At 45.2% G+C, this 25201-nt stretch overlaps 1 protein-coding gene across 1 annotated transcript in view; it reads right to left on the reverse strand.

The window, feature by feature from the left end:
* Positions 1 to 1750: 1750 nt before the first annotated feature.
* Positions 1751 to 25201, reverse strand: part of LOC106612638 (myelin protein zero-like protein 2) — a 28748-nt gene continuing 5297 nt past the window's right edge. The window contains exons 2-4 of the mRNA XM_014213992.2: positions 3713 to 3882; positions 3115 to 3325; positions 1751 to 2763 (exon numbers count right to left, since the gene is read on the reverse strand). Of these exons, the coding sequence (XP_014069467.1) occupies positions 2594 to 2763; positions 3115 to 3325; positions 3713 to 3882 (551 nt within the window). The 3' untranslated portion in view covers positions 1751 to 2593. The remainder of the gene's footprint in view (positions 2764 to 3114; positions 3326 to 3712; positions 3883 to 25201) is intronic.

The raw sequence follows: 25201 nt of genomic DNA on the forward strand, positions 1-25201 counted from the left end.
GAGGAAAGGTCCACAATTCCTCCTGACCGTTGTGCAGGTCTGATCCGTAACTACAGAAAACGTTTGGTTGAGGTTATGGCTGCCAAAGGAGGGACAACCAGTTATTAAATCCAAGGGTTCACATACTTTTCCCACCCTGCACTGTGAATGTTTATATGGTGTGTTCAATAAAGACATGAAAACGCATAATTGTTTGTGTGTTATTAGTTTAAGCAGACTGTGTTTGTCTATTGTTGTGACTTAAATGAAGATCAGATCAAATTGTATGACCAATTTATGCAGAAATCCAGGTCGTTCCAAAGGGTTCACATAATTTATCTTGCCACTGTATAATATAATCCATAGATGGCAGTTCCCATTCAAATCCGGACTGGCAGCCATTGCTATTGTACCCATGAGTCTAACAGTCAAATTGCCAGGGTAAGAGTTTACAATACCTTTCTATGGATTGTATGTCTATGGCCACAATGCGACAAGCTGTATACTTGGCGCACTTGCTGCCCAAATTGCAGCCTTCCCGACTGTAAACATACTAGTAACTGCCAAAATAAAGCAAATACTTGAGTAATGAAAGACACAAAGTATATATTATGGTGTGGGGTGCATTTTCCTGTCATGGTTTAGGTCCACTTGTAGAATCGATGCCTTTTAAGACACTTTATGTTAACTTTATTTTAGGAGTTACCTGTACGGGCTTGTGATAAAACTTTATCCACAGTTCTTTTTTTGAAACTATTGATCGAGCCCGTCCTCCCCAATTAAGGTGCCACCAACCTTCTGTGATATATATATACTGTATATATATTTTATTTTTGTCTCTTGGGCCCTCTACGGGCTTGGGCCAAGGTGCTTCAGTCCCTGTAAGCCCCTGCATTAAACTGGCCCTGCTCAGCGGTGTCGCTCACAGGAGGCTGCTGAGGGGAGGACGGCTCATAATGATGGCTGGAACGGAGCGAATGGAATGGCATCAAACACATGGAAACGATGTGTTTGATACCATTCCACCTATTCTGCTCCAGCCGTTACCACGAGCCCGTCCTCCCCAATTAAGGTGCCACCAACCTCCTGTGGTGCCACTGTCCCTATCTCAGTCAGAGTCATCACCTCCATCGTAGTCAGAGCTCCTGTCGTCTTCCTCAGAGGAACTGGGGTCCTTAGTGCTGGCCTCAGAGATCATACCATCCGAGCTGTCAACCTCTAGCACGTCATCGTCCATATACAGGTGGATGGCCCTTGCAGGGTGGCTAAAACACATACACACATACACACAGAGGACAAGGCCAGGAACAGGGACACACACATAAACACGAACATACGCACATGCAAAGGTCAAAATTGGGAAAGGTTGAGCATGAATTTGCCTTTCACCTCTTCAATGAATAGGAAAATAACAACTCTTCAAGCGATGCCTTCTTGGAACACCATGTTTGATCGGGATCAATCAATTGGTCTGGATTTTGTTGTTGTAAAAGAAAAATACTTCCATCGCCAAGATGTAGAGTTGGCTTTTGTTGGTGAGGCATATGTGGTTACACGTGACGTTGTTTAAATTGAAACCTAAAGAAGCACCCAATGCAGAGGGATCTGAAAACCCAACAGAAAGAGAGTAGTCCCTTCATCCATAGACCATAGATAAAGAACACTACTGATATAGAATTTCATGTGTTCAACTGACCATAATTGCACTGTCTGAAACAGACACATGGGGTTTCAACCGTCTAAAGGTGAAAAAACTACAATACAGTGACAGTCATAGTGAAATAGACAATTCTTTGAAATGTTTAATAATTTGAACATAATGATTTAACAATGTTGTTATAATCAACTGTATATTGATTATAATATTTGAGAAATGTCTGCTTTAAGCAAGTGCCTTAGGTCTTGCAGTGAATATTGACAGCATTTTGAGTATTTCTGCAGTAGTTGAACATTTTCACTGATAAAAAACACAACGTCTGTTTAGCAATACAAAATCACTTCAGGACAAAACCAAATAATATCATTGATCAGCAGTAAACTAAGACAGAAATGTAAAGACATCTTGTCGTGGACTTGTGGTTGAAATGCATTGAACCAGATGAGAGAGAGACTGCTGGTACCTATACAACCATGGGCATTGGCTTACTAAGTCCTATGCGATTGGAAAATGATAGGGCAGATGTTAGAGTTTGAAACTGATAGTAGTAAATCACAATAGAAATACTGTACATTATTTTCCACAACTATGTCATAAAACATCTACACTTAAACAGGAAATGTGTTCGGAAGCCCATTTGATATACAGGAAAATATGAATGCAGGCCTACTGTCTTTCCAGAAAGGTACATGGCGGTAAGATACAGGATCCAGCAGATGGATAATCTACAGTAGTATTCTAAGGCACTTTTAGCATTTAAGTCTGCTCTTTGTAAAAACATCTGCCCAACGATTGGTCCAGGTTTTGGTTCCAAAGCTAGGTTCAGAGGAGAGTGTCCACACAGACAGAGCAATTGACTGAGCCCAGTCCCAGAGGTGAGCACCAACAGAGCCCAGCCAGAGGGAAGACAGGTTGGAGAGATCCCACTCTCTCTCGCTCCTTCTCGCTCTCTCTGTCTTACCACAATGTAGGGTCCTTTCTCTCTCTGCGTGGCAGTTCCTCCAACCACTCCTCCTGTCTCTTCTTGAGACATCGCCTTATTGACATGATGATGACGAGGAGGATGACCATCAGCATGATGGCGCCCCCGATGGCTACAGCCAGAATGACAATCTCAGAGAAGGAGGCTGGAAAGAAAAGAGGGGGAAATAAATAGACTAAGAGGAAACTCTCTATTAAAACAGGGCTAGATGGCTGGTTCCCAGGGGAGGTACATGATGATGACCTTATGTGATGTGTTAGGATTTTTTTTTATGTATCAACAGCATACATATTATCCCATTACAGTAGCAATGTCAGCTAGTACCTACTGTGAGAAAGGAGCTGCTGGATTGAATAAATTACAAATGGGCCAGATTGGTTTTGTAAAGATTCCTGGGAGGTTTTCACAGCCTAAGGCCAAAGACTGGACAGCAGACACGTCTACAGTATATTTTAACCCAACACCCTTGTACGCTTCACAGTAGACAGACACTAACCTGTGGTGACCACGGTTAGTTTCACCTCCCCCATGTTGCCGTGGACGTCCGGAGGGTTCTTCACCTGGCAGCTGAATGTCCCGTTGTAGGTGAACTTGACCTCACGCACCACGATGGAGGCGTCCCGCCCCATGATATCACCCGCCCATGTCGCCCGCTTATGGAAACGCCCTTCTGGGGGAGGGTAAGGCCTCTCATGGTAGTAGAACACCTGGCATATATTGGCACAATGCTTAATGAGATCAAATTGCATCTCATTAGAGGGTAGTTAATTGCATATAATTTACTAGATTGTCGCCTCTAATAGAGTTTCTCCAACAATAGCGTTTCCAAAACAGGGTCATTTTTCTAAACGGTTCCGCCAGATTCCTAAATGACGCTGACAAGGAGGTTGATGGTTGACTCAGAGGTCCTTGACAAACAACAGAATGCAGACTATAAACACACACACACACACACACACACACACACACACACACACACACACACACACACACACACACACACACACACACACACACACACACACACACACACAGTCGCTGAACTACATCTCGAGGATGCCCAGAGGGTTCTACAATCAGCCAGGGTGACTCACTGACTCCTCACGGCCAGGTTCGAGGGGGCGGAAGCTCCATGAGACCGTGAGCGTTGCTGGGGTGATGGGCGAGCTGCTCTGGAAGGTACATTTCAGCCGCACATCTGTGCCGTTCACCGCCTCCACCTCCCCCGACGTGTACACCCTCATCCCACTGACCGGTAACACGCCTGAAGCCACAGGAACACAGCACCGCATAGTAGTTATGCAACAGAAACACTAGTAAACATACATACATACATACATACATACATACATACATACATACATACATACATACATACATACATACATACATACATACATACATACATACATACATACATACATACATCAATACTGTATGTTATGGATGTTTGTGTACCAACAGAGACTCACACATTACAGAGAAAATGCTGGAAATTAAAGAGAGAAAAAAATTGCCAGTATTTTCCCTGCTCTAGATAATGGATTGAGTGACACCCAAAGAATGGAGTCTGCAGTGTGGTCTACACACAAAAACACACACACACACACACAAACGCAGTCCCAGGAAGAGACATCATTTTTTATTTTTTTATGCATTTTTTTGGGGGCCTTTTTTCTCCCCAATTTCTTGGTATCCAATTGGTAGTTACAGTCTTGTCTCATCGCTGCAACTCCCGGATGGACTCGGGAGAGGTGAAGGTCGAGAGCCGTGCGTCCTCCAAAACACAACCCAACCAAGCCGCACTGCTTCTTGACACAACGCACATCCAACCTGGAAGCCAGCCGCACCAATGTGTCGGAGGAAACACCGTACACCTGGTGACCGTGTCAGCGTGCACTGTGCCCGGCCCACCACAGGAGTCGCTAGTGCGCGATGAGACAAGGACATCCTTGCCGGCCAAACCCTCCCCTAACCCGAACAACACTGGGCCATTTGTGCGCCGCCCCATGGGTCTCCCGGTCGCGGCCGGCTGCGACAGAGCCTGGACTCGAACCCAGAATCAGGAAGAGACATTCTTAATTGCTCAACAGTTCCTGTTTCACTACAAAACAACATTACATCAGTGCTTGGCTGATCATGTCTGTTTTCCTCTGATATCACATTTGTTTTCAATCGCTGTAGTGCAATTTTCATAAGTATGTGATTCACAACTCTTAGTACAAAACTATAAACAGATCATTGAAAATACAGTGGCTTCAAAACTCTAAGCACATTTTCAATTTACTAACTACCAGACCACAAAATCAAATCATAAAGTCACTTTTCACCAAACTTAATCAGTGTTTCATCTAGAAATAAATGTTTCACATTGCAATACGTGTTCATATAAAGTCATTGCTTTTCACAATGCAATGCTCACATTACTTTTGATATGATTGTCTTCTCATTTGTTAAAATTCATTTTACTATACGTTTGTAAAATACTACACTGCTCAAAAAAATAAAGGGAACACTTAAACAACACAATGTAACTCCAAGTCAATCACACTTCTGTGAAATCAAACTGTCCACTTAGGAAGCAACACTGATTGACAATAAATTTCACATGCTGTTGTGCAAATGGAATAGACAACAGGTGGAAATTATAGGCAATTAGCAAGACACCCCCAATAAAGGAGTGGTTCTGCAGGTGGGGACCACAGACCACTTCTCAGTTCCTATGCTTCCTGGCTGATGTTTTGGTCACTTTTGAATGCTGGCGGTGCTTTCACTCTAGTGGTAGCATGAGACGGAGTCTACAACCCACACAAGTGGCTCAGGTAGTGCAGGTCATCCAGGATGGCACATCAATGCGAGCTGTGGCAAGAAGGTTTGCTGTGTCTGTCAGCGTAGTTTCCAGAGCATGGAGGCGCTACCAGGAGACAGGCCAGTACATCAGGAGACGTGGAGGAGGCCGTAGGAGGGCAACAACCCAGCAGCAGGACCGCTACCTCCGCCTTTGTGCAAGGAGGAGCAGGAGGAGCACTGCCAGAGCCCTGCAAAATGACCTCCAGCAGGCCACGAATGTGCATGTGTCTGCTCAAATGGTCAGAAACAGACTCCATGAGGGTGGTATGAGGGCCCAACGTCCACAGGTGGGGGTTGTGCTTACAGCCCAACACTGTGGAGGACGTTTGGCATTTGCCAGAGAACACCAAGATTGGCAAATTCGCCACTGGCGCCCTGTGCTCTTCACAGATGAAAGCAGGTTCACACTGAGCACATGTGACAGACGTGACAGAGTCTGGAGACGCCGTGGAGAACGTTCTGCTGGCTGCAACATCCTCCAGCATGACCGGTTTGGCGGTGGGTCAGTCATGGTGTGGGGTGGCATTTCTCTGGGCCGCACAGCCCAGAGGTAGCCTGACTGCCATTAGGTACCGAGATGAGATCCTCAGACCCCTTGTGAGACCATATGCTGGTGCGGTTGGCCCTGGGTTCCTCCTAATGCAAGACAATGCTAGACCTCATGTGGCTGGAGTGTGTCAGCAGTTCCTGCAAGAGGAAGGCATTGATGCTATGGACTGGCCCGCCCGTTCCCCAGACCTGAATCCAATTGAGCACATCTGGGACATCATGTCTCGCTCCATCCACCAACGCCACGTTGCACCACAGACTGTCCAGGAGTTGGCGGATGCTTTAGCCCAGGTCTGGGAGGAGATCCCTCAGGAGACCATCCGCCACCTCATCAGGAGCATGCCCAGGCGTTGTAGGGAGGTCATACAGGCACGTGGAGACCACACACACTACTGAGCCTCATTTTTACTTGTTTTAAGGACATTACATCAAAGTTGGATCAGCCTGTAGTGTGGTTTTACACTTTAATTTTTAGTGTGACTCCAAATCCAGACCTCCATGGTTTGATAAATTGGATTTCCATTGATTATTTTTGTGTGATTTTTGTTGTCAGCACATTCAACTATGTAAAGAAAAAAGTATTTAATAAGATTATTTATTTCATTCAGATCTTGGATGTATTGTTAAAGTGTTCCCTTTATTTTTTTGAGCAGTATATTTTACTAACAGTGAAACTCTTAGTTACGGGTCCTTTTCCATCAATGAAGAGTTAAAGATAAAAAAAGAAAACAGAAATAGTGACACGAGGAATAAATACAGTGAATAACTAATAAAAATAACAAGTAAAAATAACATGGCTATATATTTTAGTGAGTAGAAAATAACATGGCTATATACAGGGAGTACCAGTACCGAGTCGATGAGCAGGGGTACGAGGTAATAACAAGGCTATATACAGGGAGTACCAGTACTGAGTCGATGTGCAGGGGTACGAGGTAATAACATGGCTATATACAGGGAGTACCAGTACTGAGTCGATGTGCAGGGGTACGAGGTAATAACATGGCTATATACAGGGAGTACCAGTACCGAGTCGATATGCAGGGGTACGAGGTAGTTGAGGTAGCTATTTACTGCACATATAGGTAGGTGTAAACTGACTAGGCAACAGGATAGATAGACAGTAGCAGCAGTGTACGTGGTGAGTGTGAAAATGTGTATGTGTCAGTGTGAGTACTGCATGTGTGAGTGTGTGTGTGTGGCATCAGTATGCATATGTGTGCATAGAGTAAGTGCAAGAGAGTTAGTACAAAAAAGGCTCAATGCAGGTAGTCCAGGTAGCCATTTGATTAGCTGTTCAGGGTCCTGTTGGTTCCAGACTTGGTACATGGGTACCGCTTGCTGTGCAGTAGAAGAGAGAACAGTCTATGGCTTGGGTTGGTGGAGTCTTTGACAATTTTTTAGGCCTTCCTCTAACACCCCCTGGTATAGAGGTCCTGGATGGCAGGGAGCTCGGCCCCAGTGATGTACTGGGCCATACGCACTACCCTCTGTAGTGCCTTGCAGTCGGATGCCAAGCAGTTGCCATACCAAGTGCTGATGCACTTGGTGCACTGATGCACTTTTTGAGGAGCTGAGGGACCATGCCAAATCTTTTCGGCCTTCTGAGGGGGAAGAGGCATTGTCGTGCCTGTGTTGGTGTATATGGACCATGATAGATTCTTAGTGATGTGGACACAGAGGAACTTGAAGCTCTCAAACCCGCTCCACTACATCCCAGTCCATATGAATGGGGGCGTGCTCGGCCCTCCATTTCCTGTAGGCCACGATCAGCTCCTTTGTCATACTGACTTTGAGGGGGAGGCCAATAATGATCCTTTTACTGCAGTGGGCTAAATCAGGGTCACAGAGTGTTTATTGGTAGTCTTAAACAAATCTACTTTGAAACAAATGTATACACCTCACAAACATGGTTATGGGCTTAAAAAAGAAGACCCCTGTACCATGTCAGATATGCTGTAAAGTTGAAATGTATTCCATTTGGAGTTTGCATCCCAGTATTACACTTTATAAACATCACCGAAGACTTAGAGAATTATAACAATGTATGATACAAAGGTATGTGACAACTGGCATTACAGTAATAAGTATACAAAATTAAGTTGCTGGGGTCTTCTTGATGGGGGTGTTTCACACTGCTTTACTAAAATTGCATTGGAAAACACCATTTATATGCCATTTACGCAGTGAGTGAGTCCACACATTTTTGTATGTGATCTCAGTGTGAATCGAACCCACAACTCTGGTGAACTGAGTCACATAAGACATAATCATGCCACCCTCCTTCAGGCCATGGATGAGGCATGCAATGACATCAATCCAGACCTATGTCAGGCTTGGATTCGCCATGCTAAAAGGTTTTTCCCCAGGTGCATGAACAATGAGGACATTTACAGGGCATTTTTTGGGGGGTTGGGGGCCCCCTGGAGGTCGGGGGCCACGGGGCACATGCCCTGGTTGTCCGTGCCCTGGGTGCCCATTTGGCCCTGGACATGTACTGCAATGTAGATGAGAACCAATGGTCAAATGCTCAAGACAGGCTTGATGCAAACTAGTACCTTCCGATTGTTATGTTTTTTAATTCATTTAACTAGTTTAATTTTATTACAGTACACCTATGTTGTAATTATATCGGTATATTTATATTTTGGATCAATGGTTGTGTGGTGAGACATGTCTACAAACAAAATGAATGCACAATATAAAGTTTAGAATAAGACTTGCTGCATTACAAGTGTCACCAGTTTGGAGTTTTGTACTAAGTGTTTTGAAATGTCACATACTTGTTAAATAGCAACAAAACGAATGAAAAAAACTGTACTAAATGATCTTGGCCCCAGTTAAATCAAAAGCCCGGCTTATTCTTCTGTTCAGGTGTTGTCTGAGTTAAGATTGCCCTGTTTGCTTTGTGTGTGTGTGTGTGTGTGTGTGTGTGTGTGTGTGTGTGTGTGTGTGTGTGTGTGTGTGTGTGTGTGTGTGTGTTCATGTGTGTGTTCTGCACACTTATAATAGTCTCCAGACAACGCTACACTCTTAGAAAAAAGGGTTCCAAAAGAGTGCAACAATTTCAAAGATTTTCCTTAGTTACAGTTCATATAAGGAAATCAGTCAATTGAAATAAATTCATCAAGCCCTAATCAATGGATTTCACATGACTGGGAATACAAATATGCATCTGTTGGTCACAAATACCTTTGAAAAAAATTGACCTCACAATGGGCCTCAGGATCTCATCATGGTACAATTGTGCATTCAAATTGCCATTGATAAAATGTCATTGAGGCCGGTTGGATGTACTGCCAAACTCTCTAAAACAACGTTGGAGGCGGCTTATGGTAGAGAAAATAACATTCAATTATCTGGCAACAGCTCTGGTGAACATTCCTGCAGTCAGCATGCAAATTGCAAGCACCCTCAAAACTTGAGACATCCGTGGCATGTTTAGTGACAAAACTGCAGATTTTAGAGTGTCCTTTTATTGTCCCCAGCACAAGGTGCACATGTGTAATTATAATGCTGTTTAATCAGCTTCTTGATATGCCACACCTGTCAGGTGGATGGATTATCTTGGCAAAGGAGAAATGCTCACTAACAGTGATGTGAACAAATTTGTGCACAAAATGTGTGCGTATGGAACATTTCTGGGATATTTTATTTCAGCCCATGAAACATGGGACCAACACTTTACATGTTGCATTTATATTTTTGTTCGGTGTAATTAGAAGAAGTGTTCAGTCCTGTTAAAATGGATGGCCAAACCACATTTTGTAGAGAGTGCAATACCCCTTTTATATGGGTAGGCACCAGGGGTGCTATTCAACCCAATGACCAAGCAGAACATGACCTAGTACTCTAAAACTTCTGGGAAGATATGAGCGGTAGTACAGGGTTGTATTCATTAGGGCACACCATAGCAAAACGTTTTGCAACATAAAACAAAAATGTGCATATAAGGGAAATACCTAGTCAGTTGTACAACTGAATGCATTCAACTGAAATGTGTCTTCCACATTTAACCCAACCCCTCTGAATCAGAGAGGTGCATAGGGCTGCCTTAATCGATATCCACATATTCGGCACCCAGGGAACAGTGGGTTAACTGCCTTGCTCAGGGGCAGAACGGCAGCTTTTTACCTTGTCAGCTCTGGGATTTAATCCAGCAACCTTTCGGTTACTGGCCCAACACTCCTACCCGCCAGGCTTACGGGTAGTCCCTTCTTATTTCAGTTTGTTTTCTTCTGTTTGGTGCCTAATGAATATGACCCCGGGTCTATAAGGTCCTTTAGGGGCAAACACTTGAACCAGCTACATGTGATCTTCACTTCAACTGGATAACTACCGCATATGGCATGCAACCAAATACAGTCATAATATTAATCGCTCCGATCTCTCCTCCGATCTCTGCACGCATCCCTCCTGTGCTGAGAGAGTTTTTGATATGGCTATAAGCCTCCCTCAGTGAGCAAGACATAGGAGTTGATCGTGGACTATAGGAAAAGGTGGGCCGAACAGGCCCCCATTATCATCGCTGGAGCTGAAGTGGAGCGGGTCATGAGTTTCAAATTCCTTGGTGTCCACATCACCAACAAACTATCATGGTACAAACACACAAAAACAGTTGTGAAGAGGGCACGACAACACCTTTTCCCCCTCAGGAAACTGAACCCATTTGGCATGGGTCCCCAGATCCTTAAAAAGCTCTACAACTGCACCATCGATAGCATCCAGACCGGTTGCATCACCGCCTGGTATGGCAACTGCTCGGCATCTGACCGTAAGGCGTTACAGAGGGTTATTGCCCAGTACATCACTGGGGCCAAGCTTCCTGACATCCAGAACCTATAGTGCCTTGCAAAAGTATGCAACCCCGTTTTTCCTATTTTGTTGCATTACAATCTGTAATTTACTTGGATTTCATGTAATGGACATACACAAAATAGGTGAAGTGAAATGAAAAAAATAACTTGTTTAAAAAAATTCTAACAAGTAAAAACGGTGTGCACATATGTTTTTAACCAGGCAAGTCAGTTAAGAATACATTCTTATTTACAATAACAACCTAGGAACAGTGGGTTAACTGCCTTGTTTAGGGGCAGAACGACAGATTTCTACCTTGTCTGCTCGGGGATTTGATCTAGCAACTTTCAGTTGCTGGCCCAACGCTGTAACCACTAGGCTACCTGCCACCCTTGAAAGGATTCACCCCGTTTGCTATGAAGCCCCTAAATAAGAGCTGGTGCACCCAATTACCTTCAGAAGTCACATAATTAGTTAAATAAAGTCCACCTGTGTGCAATCTAAGTGTCACATGATCTCAGTATATATATACACACCTGTTCTGAAAGGCCCCAGAGTCTGCAACACTACTAAGCAAGGGGCACCACCAAGCAAGCGGCACCATGAAGACCAAGGAGCTCTCCAAACAGGTCAAAGTTGTGGCGAAGTACAGATCAGGGTTGGGTTCTAAAAAATATTTGAAACTTTGAACATCCCACAGAGCACCATTAAATCCGTTATTAAAAAATTGAAAGAAAATCGCACCACAACAAACCTGCCAAGAGAGGGCCGCCCACCAAAACTCACGGACCAGGCAAGGAGGGCATTAATCAGAGATGCAACAAAGAGACCAAAGATAACCCTGAGCTGCAAAGCTTCACAGCGGAGATTGGAGTATCCGTCCATAGGACCACTTTAAGCCGTACACTCCACAGAGCTGGGCTTTACGGTAGAGGGGCCAGAAAAAAAGCCATTGCTTAAATAAAAAAAGTTTGGTGTTTGCCAAAAGGCATGTGGAAGATTCCCCAAACATATGGAAGGTATTCTGGTCAGATGAGACAAAAATTGAGCTTTTTGGCCATCAAGGAAAAAGCTATGTCTGGCGCAAACCCAACACCTATCATCACCCCGAGAACACCATCCCCACAGTGAAGCATGGTGGTGGCAGCATCATGCTGTGGGGATGTTTGTCATCGGCAGGGACTGGGAAACTGGTCAGAATTGAAGGAATGATGGATGGCGCTAAATACGGGGAAATTCTTGAGGGAAACCTGTTTCAGTCTTCCAGAGATTTGAGACTGGGACGGAGGTTCATCTTCCAGCAGGACAATGACCCTAAGCATACTGCTAAAGCAACACTCAACTGGTTTAAGGGGAAACATTTAAATGTTTTGCAATGGCCTGGTCAAAGCCCAGACCTCAATCCAATTGAGAATCTGTGGTATGATTTAAAGATTGCTGTACACCAGCGGAACCCATCCAACTTGAAGGAGCTGGAGCAGTTTTGCCTTGAAGAATGGGCAAAAATTCCAGTGGCTAGATGTGCCAAGCTTATAGAGACATTCCCCATGAGATTTACAACTGGAATTGCTGCAAAAGGTGGCTCTACAAAGTATTGACTTTTGAGGCAGAATAGTTATGCACGCTCAAGTTTTCTGTTTTTTTGTCTTATTTCTTGTCTGTTTCACAAGAAAAAATATTTAGTATCTTCAAAGTGGTATGCATGTTGTGTAAATCAAATGATACAAACCCCCAAAAAATCAATTTTAATTCCAGGTTGTAAGGCAACATAATAGTCAAGGGGGTGAATACTTTCGCAAGCCACTGTATATACTAGGCGGTGCAAGAGGAAGGCCCACAAAATTGTCAAAGACTCCAGTCACCCAAGTCATAGACTGTTCTCTCTGCTACTGCACGGCAAACGGTACGGGAGCGCCAAGTCTAGGACCAAAAGGCTCCTTAACAGCTTCTACCCCCAAGCCATAAGACTGCTGAACAATTAATCAAATGTCCACCCGGACAGTTTACATTGACACCCCCCCTTTCTTTTTACACTGCTGCTCCTCGCTGTTTATTATCTATACATAGTCACTTTACAAATGACCTCGACTAACATTGACTCGGTACCGGTGCCCCCTGTACATAGCCTCGTTATTGTTATGTTATTTTCTTGTGTTACTTTTTTATTTTCAATTTTTTTTAACTTTAGTTTATTTAGTAAATATATTCTTAACTCTATTTGTTGAACTGCATTGTTGGTTAAGGGCTTGTAGGTAAGCATTTCACGGTAAGGTCTACACCTGTTGTATTCGGCGCATTAAATTGGATTTGATTTGATTGGACAATGCATGCATCCCTCCCGTGCTGAGAGGGTTTTTGATATGGCTATAAGCCTATGGGTCCATAAAGACTGGATGCTTGTTTATCTAATGAGTTCATGCATGTAGCTGGGAAAACAGCTGCTGGGCTCGGCTCCCCAGGAACCTGTATTTTCCTTATCAGCAGCGCAGAGGGCTTCCTGTATGCCACATTACCAGTAACCAGCCCCACTGTACATTAGACAGAGAGGGCCCTCCTTCATCACCAACACCAGAGGAGCGCACCCAGTTCCCCCTGGCCCTAATGTGTTTTAAATTGCCCAAAATCATTAAGGGGATGTTTTGGGTGGCGGCAGACTGATCGGGCCTGCCTCGGGAAATGGCAAAATTCTCAGGGACGAGAAAAAAGCCTCTATTTAGGAGCTCCGAGCTGGCTAGCTTGGCCTATATCAGTCCCAGTTAATGACCGTGGCTGGCAGAAGGAGGACAAGGAGGAGGCTCAGACCTGGGCCAATCACTCTGTCTGTCCACAGCAGACTCCACACTGGCTTTTGTTGTGAGGGGAATGGGGCTACCGCACATAGGCCAGCATCACCCTCCTTCCCCAACACATTTATCTTCCACCAGGAAACTGGAGCACGGAGGATAATGGGGGAGTTGGAGAACGGAAAGGGAAGGGGAGGTAGACTAAACACAGTACCTATTTACAGTAGGTTCATCCAAACTCAAGTATGTTAGGTAATCATCTTAAAGATCACACTATGAGATGCATACCATTTGAATTTGTGTTACATTTTTTAAATCATATTTCCTTTCATTTATTAGAAGCATAAATAGCACTTATTTCTGTGGCACTAAATAATTGGCACTGATTTCATTTGAAGATGCAGTAGCTTTGTTTCTGATGCCAGTGTTACTGATTAACTGATTAACAATGACTTCTCATAAGGGTTTCTGAATCTAATGTGGTAAGAGAGATACAAAAAAGCTTGTAAAGTGTGTACCAATTACTTTAATAGCATGTCCTATACGTTATGCCTTTCACATTTAGAGCATAACTGCTATTTAATGAGGAATTAGTGACAGTTACAATTGCAAAATGGCACATTACTCAAGTGAAAGCAATTGTTGACATTATAAGCTGCCTAGCTAGCATATTTGGTTCCATGGAAGTTGTGGGAACGTATGTTTTTGGTTTGCCATTGGATCTGGGAATGAAGCCATACAGTACCTTTGGTAAAACTTAATGTTTTTTACACGTTCTGAGAACAGAAGTGAACATTTCACCTGTTCTGGGAACTTAAATTTTTAGGTTGAAGGGAGGTTCTGACAAAGTTTTACTATGGTTCCCTGAACATTTTACTGGGAGGTTTTAATAAATTATAGGTTAGATGAAGGAAATTAAATACCTATCTGAGAACACACTGATTGCTTAGTTTGTGTTAACTGTTTTTAATGACAAGCACAGATAGGTCACAAAAAAATGTATTTGATTAAGCATTAATCATGCCAACATATTTCTTTTTTATGCTGTTACGGCATCAATGAGATTCAAATCTATGATCTTCTGTTCTGTAGCCATGAAAACAGTCCACTGCGCCACCAGGATGGAGCTAGCATGCCATGTCTTTAATTTTAGTCTATTCAAAAAGACCCCATTTCAAAGGAAACAAGCACTCACCACGTACCAAGCACTTTGACATGTACCAACAATCGAGTGTGATCATTCTACAGTAGTCCCTGCAGCTTACCCTCAAACCAGTGTGATTAGAACACTTATTTAGCAACGTCCAGTTTTGACTGATGCAACAGTCAGTGTTTCAGCTGGCCACACTGTTTTTTTTCACAGAAACATTTTACACAAATGTAACCGATGTGAAATGGCTAGTTAGTTAGCGGTGGTGCGCGCTAATAGCGTTTCAATCGGTGACGTCACTCGCTCTGAGACCTGAAGTGGTTGTTCCCCTTGCGTTGCAAGGGCCGCGGCTTTTGTGGCGCGATGGGTAACGATGCTTCGTGGGTGTCAGTCGTTGATGTGTGCAAGGGTCCCTGGTTCGAGCCCAGGTTGGGGCGAAGAGAGGGACGGAACCTACACTGTTACATTGATGCTGTTGACCCGGATCATTGGTTAGTACTCTGCGGAAAAGGAGGAGGTCAAAAGGGGGGTGAGTGTAACCAATGTGAAATGGCTAGTTAGTTAGCGGTGGTGCGCGCTAATAGCGTTTCAATCGGTGACGTCACTCGCTCTGAGACCTGAAGTGGTTGTTCCCCTTGCATTGCAAGGGCCACGGCTTTCGTGGCGTGATGGGTAACAATGCTTTGTGGGTGTCAGTTGTTGATGTGTGCAAGGGTCCCTGGTTTGAGCCCAGGTGGTGGCGAAGAGAGGGATGGAACCTACACTGTTACACAAACACAGTCCTTAAAAAGTTATGTCCTGAATGTGACCAGTTTATTTTTGGACATTCACAGAAGTCGTGACAGCATAACACAATCATCCAAACCAGAAAATGTAGGATACATTAGTCCTAGCGCTAACTGAGGAAAGATTGACATAACACAAGCGGTCAGAAACTACAATATGAATTAGCTAATAGAAATTCCTATTTACAATTCATCACATCACGGGTGAGTTCACCATTGATCATTTCGAAGAGAGAAGTTTGTCTGGCTCAGTAAAGTCTCAAACATACATTTTTAAACAAATCATAGGTATCCATTACAATCTATGCAATAATCAGAATGCATTATTTTTCGCCAGAACTTAAAAACATGTAAATAGAACTGTAAATACATTATGCTCCATACATATGCTACAGTAGAAACACTATACAGAAAAGAAGGCACTTACTTTGATAGAAAAGCACACATGTCCAAAGTTATTGTTTGTAAGGAAAACAACAATGAAGGCAATGTGAGTGCCAGCCAGAAAATGTGCCGCACATGGAAAAAGTTTGTGCAAGACTACGCAAATGTACGCAAATGTCTGCGGAAACACTCAGGAATGGCTTAGGCTCTCCTCAAAGAGAGAAGTTTGTCCGGTTCAGTAAAGCCTCAAACATAAATTGTTTGCAACAGTGAAATGGAGTTAATGAAGAGGCGGAACACACCTCAATTCCAACTGTTGTTAGAAAATAAAACTTGAAATTGACAAATTGAAACATAGCCTATAGATAATTTGCATTCAGCCCAGGTTAACTGTCCTGTTGCGTAACAATCACATTTTGGAACAGTGAGTGCATTCTGACATCACGTGCATAACACAACTCACAAATATCTCTAACAACCGTTAGAGATATTTGGAACTCGTGTGTGAAAAAGTTAAGATCAGGTGTGGCCAATTAGTAGGAGCAGCCAACACACCTGAATATACTTAACAAGACAGAGGATAGAGTTTTGTTGACACTGAGAACAGAATGTATACGTTTTTAAATAACATTCTTATTATTTATTTTTTATTATTTCACCTTTATTTAGCCAGGTAAGCTAGTTGAGAACAAGTTCTCATTTACAACTGTGACCTGGCCAAGATAAAGCAAAGCAGTGCGACAGAAACAACAACACAGAGTTACACATGGAATAAACAAGCGTACAGTCAATAACACAATAGAAAAAAAAGAAAGTCTATATACAGTGTGCGCAAATGGCATGAGGTGGTAAGGCAATAAATAGGCCATAGTAGCAAAGTAATTACAATTTAGCAGATTAACACTGGAGTGATAGATGAGCAGATGATGATGATCAGATGATGGTGTGTAAGTAGTGATATTGGTGTGCAAAAGAGCAGCAAAGTGAATAAAAACAATATGGGGATGCGGTAGGTACATTGGTTGGGCTATTTACAGATGGACTATGTATAGCTGCAGCGATCGGTTAGCTGCTCAGATAGCTGATGTTTAAAGTTAGTGAGGGAAATGTAAGTCTCCAGCTTCAGCGATTTTTGCAGTTTGTTCCAGTCACTGGCAGCAGAGAACTGGAAGGAAAGGCGGCCAAAGCAGGTGATGGCTTTGGGGATGACCAGTGAGATATACCTGCTGGAGCGTGTGCTACGGGTGGGTGTTGTTATCGTGACCAGTGAAGCTTTGGCCGCCTTTCCTTCCAGTTCTCTGCTGCCAGTGACTGGAACAAATTGCAAAAATCAGGCGGAGCTTTACCTAGCATAGACTTATGGACGACCTGGAGCCAGTGGGTCTGGCGACGAATATGTAGTGAGGGCCAGCCGACTAGAGCATACAGGTCGCAGTGGTGGGTGGTATAAGGCGCTTTGGTAACAAAACGGATGGCACTGTGATAGACTACATCCAATTTGCTGAGTAGAGTATCTTAAGCTATTTTGTAGATGACATCGCCGAAGTCGAGGATCGGTAGGATAGTCAGTTGTACTAGGGTAATTTTGGAGGCGTGAGTGAAGGATGCTTTGTTGCGAAATAGAAAGCCGATTCTAGATTTGATTGTGGATTGGAGATGTTTGATATGAGTCTGGAAGGAGAGTTTACAGTCTAGCCAGACACCTAGGTATTTGTAGTTGTCCACGTGTTCTAGGTCAGAACTGTCCAGAGTAGTGATGCTAGTCGGGCGGGCGGGTGCGGGCAGTGAACGGTTCAAAAGCATGCACTTGGTTTTGCTAGCGTTTAAGAGCAGTCGGAGGCCACGGAAGGAGTGTTGTATGGCATTGAAGCTCGTTTGGAGGTTAGTTAACACAGTGTCCAAAGAAGGGCCAGAAGTATACAGAATGGTGTCGTCTGCATAGAGGTTGATCAGGGAATCACCCGCAGCAAGAGTGACATCGTTGATATATACAGAGAAAAGAGTCAGTCCAAGAATTGAACCCTGTGGTACCCCCATAGAGACTGCCAGAGGTCCGGACAACAGGCCCTCCGATTTTACACACTGAACTCTGTCTACGAAGAAGTTGGTGGAGCAGGCGAGGCAGTCATTTGAGAAACCAAGGCTTTTGAGTCTGCCGATAAGAATACAGTGATTGACAGAGTCAGCTGCACAGTACTGTCTTTTATCGATGGTGGATATGATATCGTTTAGTACCTTGAGCGTGGCTGAGGTGCACCCGTGACCATCTCGGAAACCGGATTGCACAGCGGAGAAGGTACGGTGGGATTTGAAATGGTCAGTGATCTGTTTATTAACTTGGCTTTCAAAGACTTTAGAAAGGCAGGGCAGGATAGATATAGATCTGTAACAGTTTGGGTCTAGAGTGTCACCCACTTTGAAGAGGGGGATGACCGCGGCAGCTTTCCAATCTTTAGGGATCTTGGACGAAATGAAAGAGAGGTTGAACAGACTGGTAATAGGGGTTGCAACAATGGCGGAAGATAATTTTAGAAAGAGAGGGTCCAGATTGTCTAGCCCAGCTGATTTGTACGGGTCCAGGTTTTGCAGCTCTTTCAGAACATCTGCGATCTAGATTTGGGCGAAGGAGAAGCTGGGGAGGCTCAGGCAAGTAGCTGCAAGGGGTGCGGAGCTGTTGGCCGGGGTTAGGGTAGCCAGGAGGAAAGCATGGCCAGCCGTAGAGAAATGCTTTTTGAAATGTTTGATTATCATGGATTTATCGGTGGTGACCGTGTCGCCTAGCCTCAGTGCAGTGGGCAGCTGGGAGGAGGTGCTCTTGTTCTCCATGGACTTTACAGTGTCCCAAAACCTTTTGGAGTTAGAGCTACAGGATACAAATTTCTGTTTGAAAAAGCTAGCCTTTGCTTTCCTGACTGACTGCGTGTATTGGTTCCTGACTTCCCTGAACAGTTGCATATCGCGGGGACTATTCGATGCTATTGCGGTCTGCCACAGGATGTTTTTGTGCTGGTCAAGGGCAGTCAGGTCTGGAGTGAACCAAGGGCTATATCTGTTCTTAGTTCTACATTTTTTGAAAGGGGCATGCTTATTAAAGATGATGAGGAAATTACTTTTAAAGAACAACCAGGCATCCTCGACTGACGGGATGAGGTCAATATCCTTCCAGGATACCCGGGCCAGGTCGATTAGAATGGTCTGCTCGCAGAAGTGTTTTAGGGAGCGTTTGACAGTGATGAGGGGTGGTCGTTTGACCGCAGACCCATTACGGACACAGGCAATGAGGCAGTGATCGCTGAGATCCTGGTTGAAGACAGCAGAGGTGTATTTAGAGGGCAGGTTGGTCAGGATGATATCTATGAGGGTGCCCGTGTTTACAGATTTATGGTTGTACCTGGTGGTTTCCTTGATAATTTGTGTGAGATTGAGGGCGTCTAGCTTAGATTGTAGGACTGCTGGTGTGTTAAGCATATCCCAGTTTAGGTCACCTAACAGAACAAACTCTGAAGATAGATGGGGGGCAATCAATTCACATATGGTGTCCAGGGCACAGCTGGGAGCTGAGGGGGGTCTATAAGAGGCGGCAACAGTGAGAGACTTATGTCTGGAGAGATTCGTTTTTAAAATTAGAAGCTCGAACTGTTTGGGCATAGACCTGGAAAGTATGACATAACTCTGGAGGCTATCTCTGCAGTAGATTGCAACTCCTCCCCCTCTGGCAGTTCTATCTTGACGGAAAATGTTGTAGTTGGGTATGGAAATCTCAGAATATTTGGTGGCCTTCCTAAGCCAGGATTCAGACACGGCAAGGACATCAGGGTTGGCGGAGTGTGCTACAGCAGTGAGTAAAACAAACTTAGGTAGGAGGCTTCTGATGTTAACATGCATGAAACCAAGGCTTTTTCGAATACAGAAGTCAACAAATGAGAGTGCCTGGGGACACGAAGGGCCTGGGTTAGCCTCCACATCACCCGAGGAACAGAGGAGGAGTAGGATGAGGGTACGGCTAAAGGCTAGCAAAACTGGTTGTCTAGTGCGTTGGGGACAGAGAATAAAAGGAGCAGATTTCTGGGCGTGGTAGAATAGATTCAGGGCATAATGTGCAGACAGGTGTATGGTGGGGTGTGGGTACAGTAGAGGTAAGCCCAGGCACTGAGTGATGATAAGAGAGGTTTAATCTCTGGACACGCTGGTTATACTGGTTGAGGTCACCGTATGTGTGTGAGGTGGGACAAAGGAGGTATCTAAGTCATGTACAGTGGGACTAGGGGCTCCGCAGTAAACTAAAACAATGATAATTATCCTGAACAACAGTATACAAGGCATATTGACATTTGAGAGAGACATAAAGCGAGGCATAAAGCACTCACAGGTGTTGATTGGGAGAGCTAGATAAGTCAACAATGGGTAAGACAACAACAGCTAATCAGCTAAGACAACAACAACAGGTAAAATTGCGATGAATGGGCAGAGAGGGTCGGTTAACTACACACAGGGCCTGAGTTCGGGGCTAGGGCCGACAGATAAACAAAGGTAAACAAAGTGGAGTACCGTGATAAATGAACAGTCTAGCAGGCATCAGCTATGTAGCCAAGTGATCATAGGGTCCAGTGTACAGCAATAGATGGAACAGGGAAGCCGCGGGGTAGTCGTTGCTACGCTAGCACGTGGGAGACACAGCGTTTAAAGTTCTTTGAGCATTACTAATGTTTTCTTTTTCTTTTTTCTTAATGTTCTGAAAACATGACTAAATAGAATCATGAGAAAACCTGCAGAAAACATTATGCTGAAGTACTGAAATTCTCACAGAAGAACGTTGTTTCTTAACGTTCTCGGAATAATTTGAGAACATTACTTTAAATAGAACCATGAGGAAACCTGTAAGAAACGTGATGCTGAAGTAGTGAAATTCCCACCTAAGAAACATATGGTTCTCAGAACATTATGCCCTAGCTGGGTATCCTGCACCATTCCCGGAACCTTGTGGGATGTCCTGAGAACCATATGTTTCTTAGAGCCTGGTGAAAGCATGGTTGTCCTATAATTATTTGTCCTATAATTATTTTGTATACAACCTTCCCACAAGGTTCTGGGAAATGTGCAGGATACCCAGCTAGTGAATAATGTTCTGAGAACCATATGTTTCTTAGGTGGGAAATTCAGTACTTCTGCCTAACCTTTCTTTATGGGAATGGTGCAGGATAGTTGCTTGGCTTTGGAACATTCTCAGCACATTTAAGGAACTTCACAAAAAAAATTAATGGTATTTCATTACTTTATCAGAACGTTTCTTAAAAGTTCAAACATTATGACATTTAATTTCAATTCTAGTACTTCAGCATAACGTTTCCTACAGGTTTCCTCATGGTTCTCTTTAAAGTCATGTACTCACATAGTTCCGAGAACGTTTAAAATGACTTTCTTCTGTGGGAATTTCAGTACTTCAGCAAAATGTTTCCTACAGGTTTCCTCGTGGTTCTATTTAAAGTAATGTTCTCAAATTGTTCCGAGAACAATATAATTGGTGTTCTCAGAACGTTAATAAAACCTCCCAGGAAAACTTTTAGGAAACCATAGTAAAACTTTGTCAGTGTAACGCCCTGGCCATAGAGAGGGGTTTTTGTTCTTTATTTTGGTTAGGCCAGGGTGTTACATTGGGTGGGCGTTCTATGTTCATTTTTCTATATTTTTGTATTTCTTTGTTTTGGGCCGTGTGTGGCTCCCAATCAGGCACAGCTGTAGTTCGTTGTTGCTGATTGGGAGTCACACATAAGGAGCCTGTTTTTCCTTTGGGTTTTGTGGGGGATTGTTTCTGTTTAGAGTTTTTCCTGACAGGACTGTTTGGCTGTCGTTTTTTTATTTTTGTAAAGTGTTCTCTTACGTTTATTAAAATTCAAAGATGAACACTATCTCCGCTGCACCTTGGTCTACTTCCACAGACAGCCGTTACAGAATCCCCCACCAACAACGGACCAAGCAGCGGAGGAAGGAGAAGCACCAGGAGAGGGGAAATATGGACTCATGGACTTTGGAGGAGATGGAGAGGTGCGTTCAGGATTCCTGGAGATGGGAGGAATTGCTCGACGGAGGTGGACCATGGGCTCAGGCTGGGGAGTATCACCACCCACAGTGGGAGATCGAGGCGGCGATAGCTGAGAGGCGCTGGTACGAAGCGAGGGAGCGCAACAGGCACGAGAGGCAGCCCCCCCCCCAAAAAAATGGGGGGGGGGGCACACGGGGAGTGTGGCGGAGCCAGGAAGGAATTCTGGGCCAACTCCCCGTGCTTACGGCAGGCAGCGCAGTACTGGTCAGGCACCGTGTTATGCGGTAGAGCGCACGGTGCCCCCAGTGCGCGTTGACAGCCCGGAGCGCTACATTCCAGCATCGAGCCAGGACAGATTGTGCCAGCTCAGCGCGTCTGGTCTCCAGTGCGCCTTTTTGGTCCAGGTTATCCTGCACCGGCTCTGCGCACTGTGTCTCCAGGGCGCTGGGAGGGTCCAGTTCGCCCAATGCCTGCACTCTGCCCGTGCTGAGCCAAAGTGGGCATTCAGTCTGGAGTGTGGGTAAAGAGCCTATGTACCAGAACTCCAGTGCTCCACCACAGCCCGGTTTATCCTGTGCCTCCTCCTCGGACCAGGCCTCCAGTGGGTCTTCCCATCCTGGTCAGTCCTGTGCCTCCTCCACGGACCAGGCCTCCAGTGGGTCTCCCCATCCTGGTCAAGCCTGTGCCTCCTCGACGGACCAGGCCTCCAGTGGGTCTCCCCATCCTGGTCAAGCCTGTGCCTCCACCCCGGACCAGGCCTCCAGTGGGTCTCCCCATCCTGGTCAGTCCGGAGCCGCCAGAGCCGCCCGCCAGTCTGGAGCCGCCAGAGCCGCCCGCCAGTCCGGAGCCGCCAGAGCCGTCCGCCAGTCCGGAGCCGCCCGCCTGTCCGGAGCCGCCAGAGCCGCCCATCTGTCCGGAGCCGCCAGAGCCGCCCGCCTGTCCGGAGCCGCCAGAGCCGCCCGCCTGTCCGGAGCCGCCAGAGCCGCCCGCCTGTCCGGAGCCGCCAGAACCGCCCGCCTGTCCAGAGCCGCCCGCCAGCCCGGTGAGTCCTGTGCCTGCGCCCAGGGCCAGGCCTCCTTCATGTCTCCCCAGACTGGTGAGTCCAGTGCCTGCGCCCAGAGCCAGGCCTCCTTCATGTCTCCCCAGCCTGGTGAATCCTGGGCCAGAGCCGCCAGAGCCGCCCGCCAGTCCGGAGCCGCCAGAGCCGCCCGCCAGTCCGGAGCCGCCAGAGCCGCCCGCCAGTCCGGAGCCGCCCGCCGGGCGCAGCCAGAGTCGCCGCCAGAGTCGCCCGCCAGCCAGTCGCCCGCCAGCCGGGCGCAGCCAGAGTCGCCCGCCAGCCGGGCGTAGTCAGGGTCGCCCACCAGTCCTCCAGCGCGGCCAGGGGCGCCACCTAAGTGGGCAACGCCGAGGGTGGAGCGGAGGCCACGTCCCGCACCTGAGCCGCCGCCGTAAGAAGGCCCACCCGGACCCTCCCCTTCAGAGTCAGGTTTTGCGGCCGGAGTCCGCACCTTTGGGGGGGGTACTGTAACGCCCTGGCCATAGAGAGGGGTTTTTGTTCTTTATTTTGGTTAGGCCAGGGTGTTACATTGGGTGGGCGTTCTATGTTCATTTTTCTATGTTTTTGTATTTCTTTGTTTTGGGCCGTGTGTGGCTCCCAATCAGGCACAGCTGTAGTTCGTTGTTGCTGATTGGGAGTCACACATAAGGAGCCTGTTTTTCCTTTGGGTTTTGTAGGGGATTGTTTCTGTTTAGAGTTTTTCCTGACAGGACTGTTTGGCTGTCGTTTTTGTTTATTTTTGTAAAGTGTTCTCTTACGTTTATTAAAATTCAAAGATGAACACTAACTCCGCTGCACCTTGGTCTACTTCCACAGACAGCCGTTACAGTCAGACCACAATTCGGGGCATTTCTTGATGTGGTCATTCCTATTCTCGACAAAGATGATTTGTTTACATAGCAGGTTACGATAATTTACATGGCAAGTTAGGTGAATTAGTGTGGCAGGTTAAGAGAATGAGGTTAAAGTTAGGAAAATAGTTAGGGTTAGGCTTAGCTACAATGCTACAGTTGTCAACAACTTTTGTCCCGATATGAAAAAAATGGCTATGTACCAATGGCGGGCATCATTGGATGTAACTTGATATCAAGGAGTGGTCTGTAATTAAGCCCTTCTCGTTTTACTGGTCAGGAAACGTATGGCTTCGTTCCCAGAACCAATGGGACACCAAAAACGTACGTTCCCACAACTTCCAAGGAACCAAAGGTGCTAGCTGGGACACTGTGGGGGAATTCAGTGGGAACAGCCAGAGAGATTGGAGATTATGATATTAAGGGGATGTTTATTTGATTGTCCGTCTTTCTGTCCGTTGGGCTCGATTGCTTGTTTACGTTTCGAATTGGGACTTTGACTTCTAGCGTCTACTGATCACAGCCATTGTCCAGTGATTTTTTTTATGGCTTATTAATAGCTAGCTATGTAGGGAAAGGGGCATATCGTGAGGATGCCAGTGCAGTAGGCTTGCAGTATGGGCTTGCAGTATGGGCTTGCAGTATGTCGCAGACAAGATAGACAGAAAAAGTAGGAATACCCATGCCAAAAAAGTATGAATAATACACATTCTGTGAGTCATTTTCATACTTTTGTAGATATAATTTATTACAGCAGTGACATACTTTGGGATGAACATGTTCCTTCAATTGCTCTAAATCTGTTGCTTGAACCTGTCAGTATTAACTTCTCCCTGCATATCTTTTAGCCCGAGATCAGTTTATCTTATCTCTCTCTCTCTCTCTCTCTCTCTCTCTCTCTCTCTCTCTAGTCTATAAGGTCGTGAATACCTGCATACAGTAGCTATTAAATCGGTGTTATGGCTCTATATGTGTTTTTAATCATCAAATAACTTCAATCAATCAATCAATCTGCTGCATTATAGTCATTGATTGATTAATGTGTCAGTCTCCAGTAGAGAGTGCATGTGGATGTTATCAACACAGTACAGAGTACCTTCCTTACCAAAATGACTGTTGAAATGTACCGTAGGTGCAAATCTAACGAGTTGTTGTTACTTAATGTGAATAGAAGGTGGGTTTACATTGGATCTGGAAGAACAATGTAAGGCAACTCAACCAATTGGCACGGCTCTCCCCTCGGACTTGGGAAATTGTGTTCATTACATTATTTCCTAGATCGTGTCTATGTTGGTTTTTCTTCCCATTTTAGGTCCTGACTCCTAGTTCGCCGGACG

This window comes from Salmo salar, chromosome ssa09 (genome assembly GCF_905237065.1).
Source record: "Salmo salar chromosome ssa09, Ssal_v3.1, whole genome shotgun sequence".
Taxonomy (NCBI): Eukaryota; Metazoa; Chordata; class Actinopteri; order Salmoniformes; family Salmonidae; genus Salmo; species Salmo salar.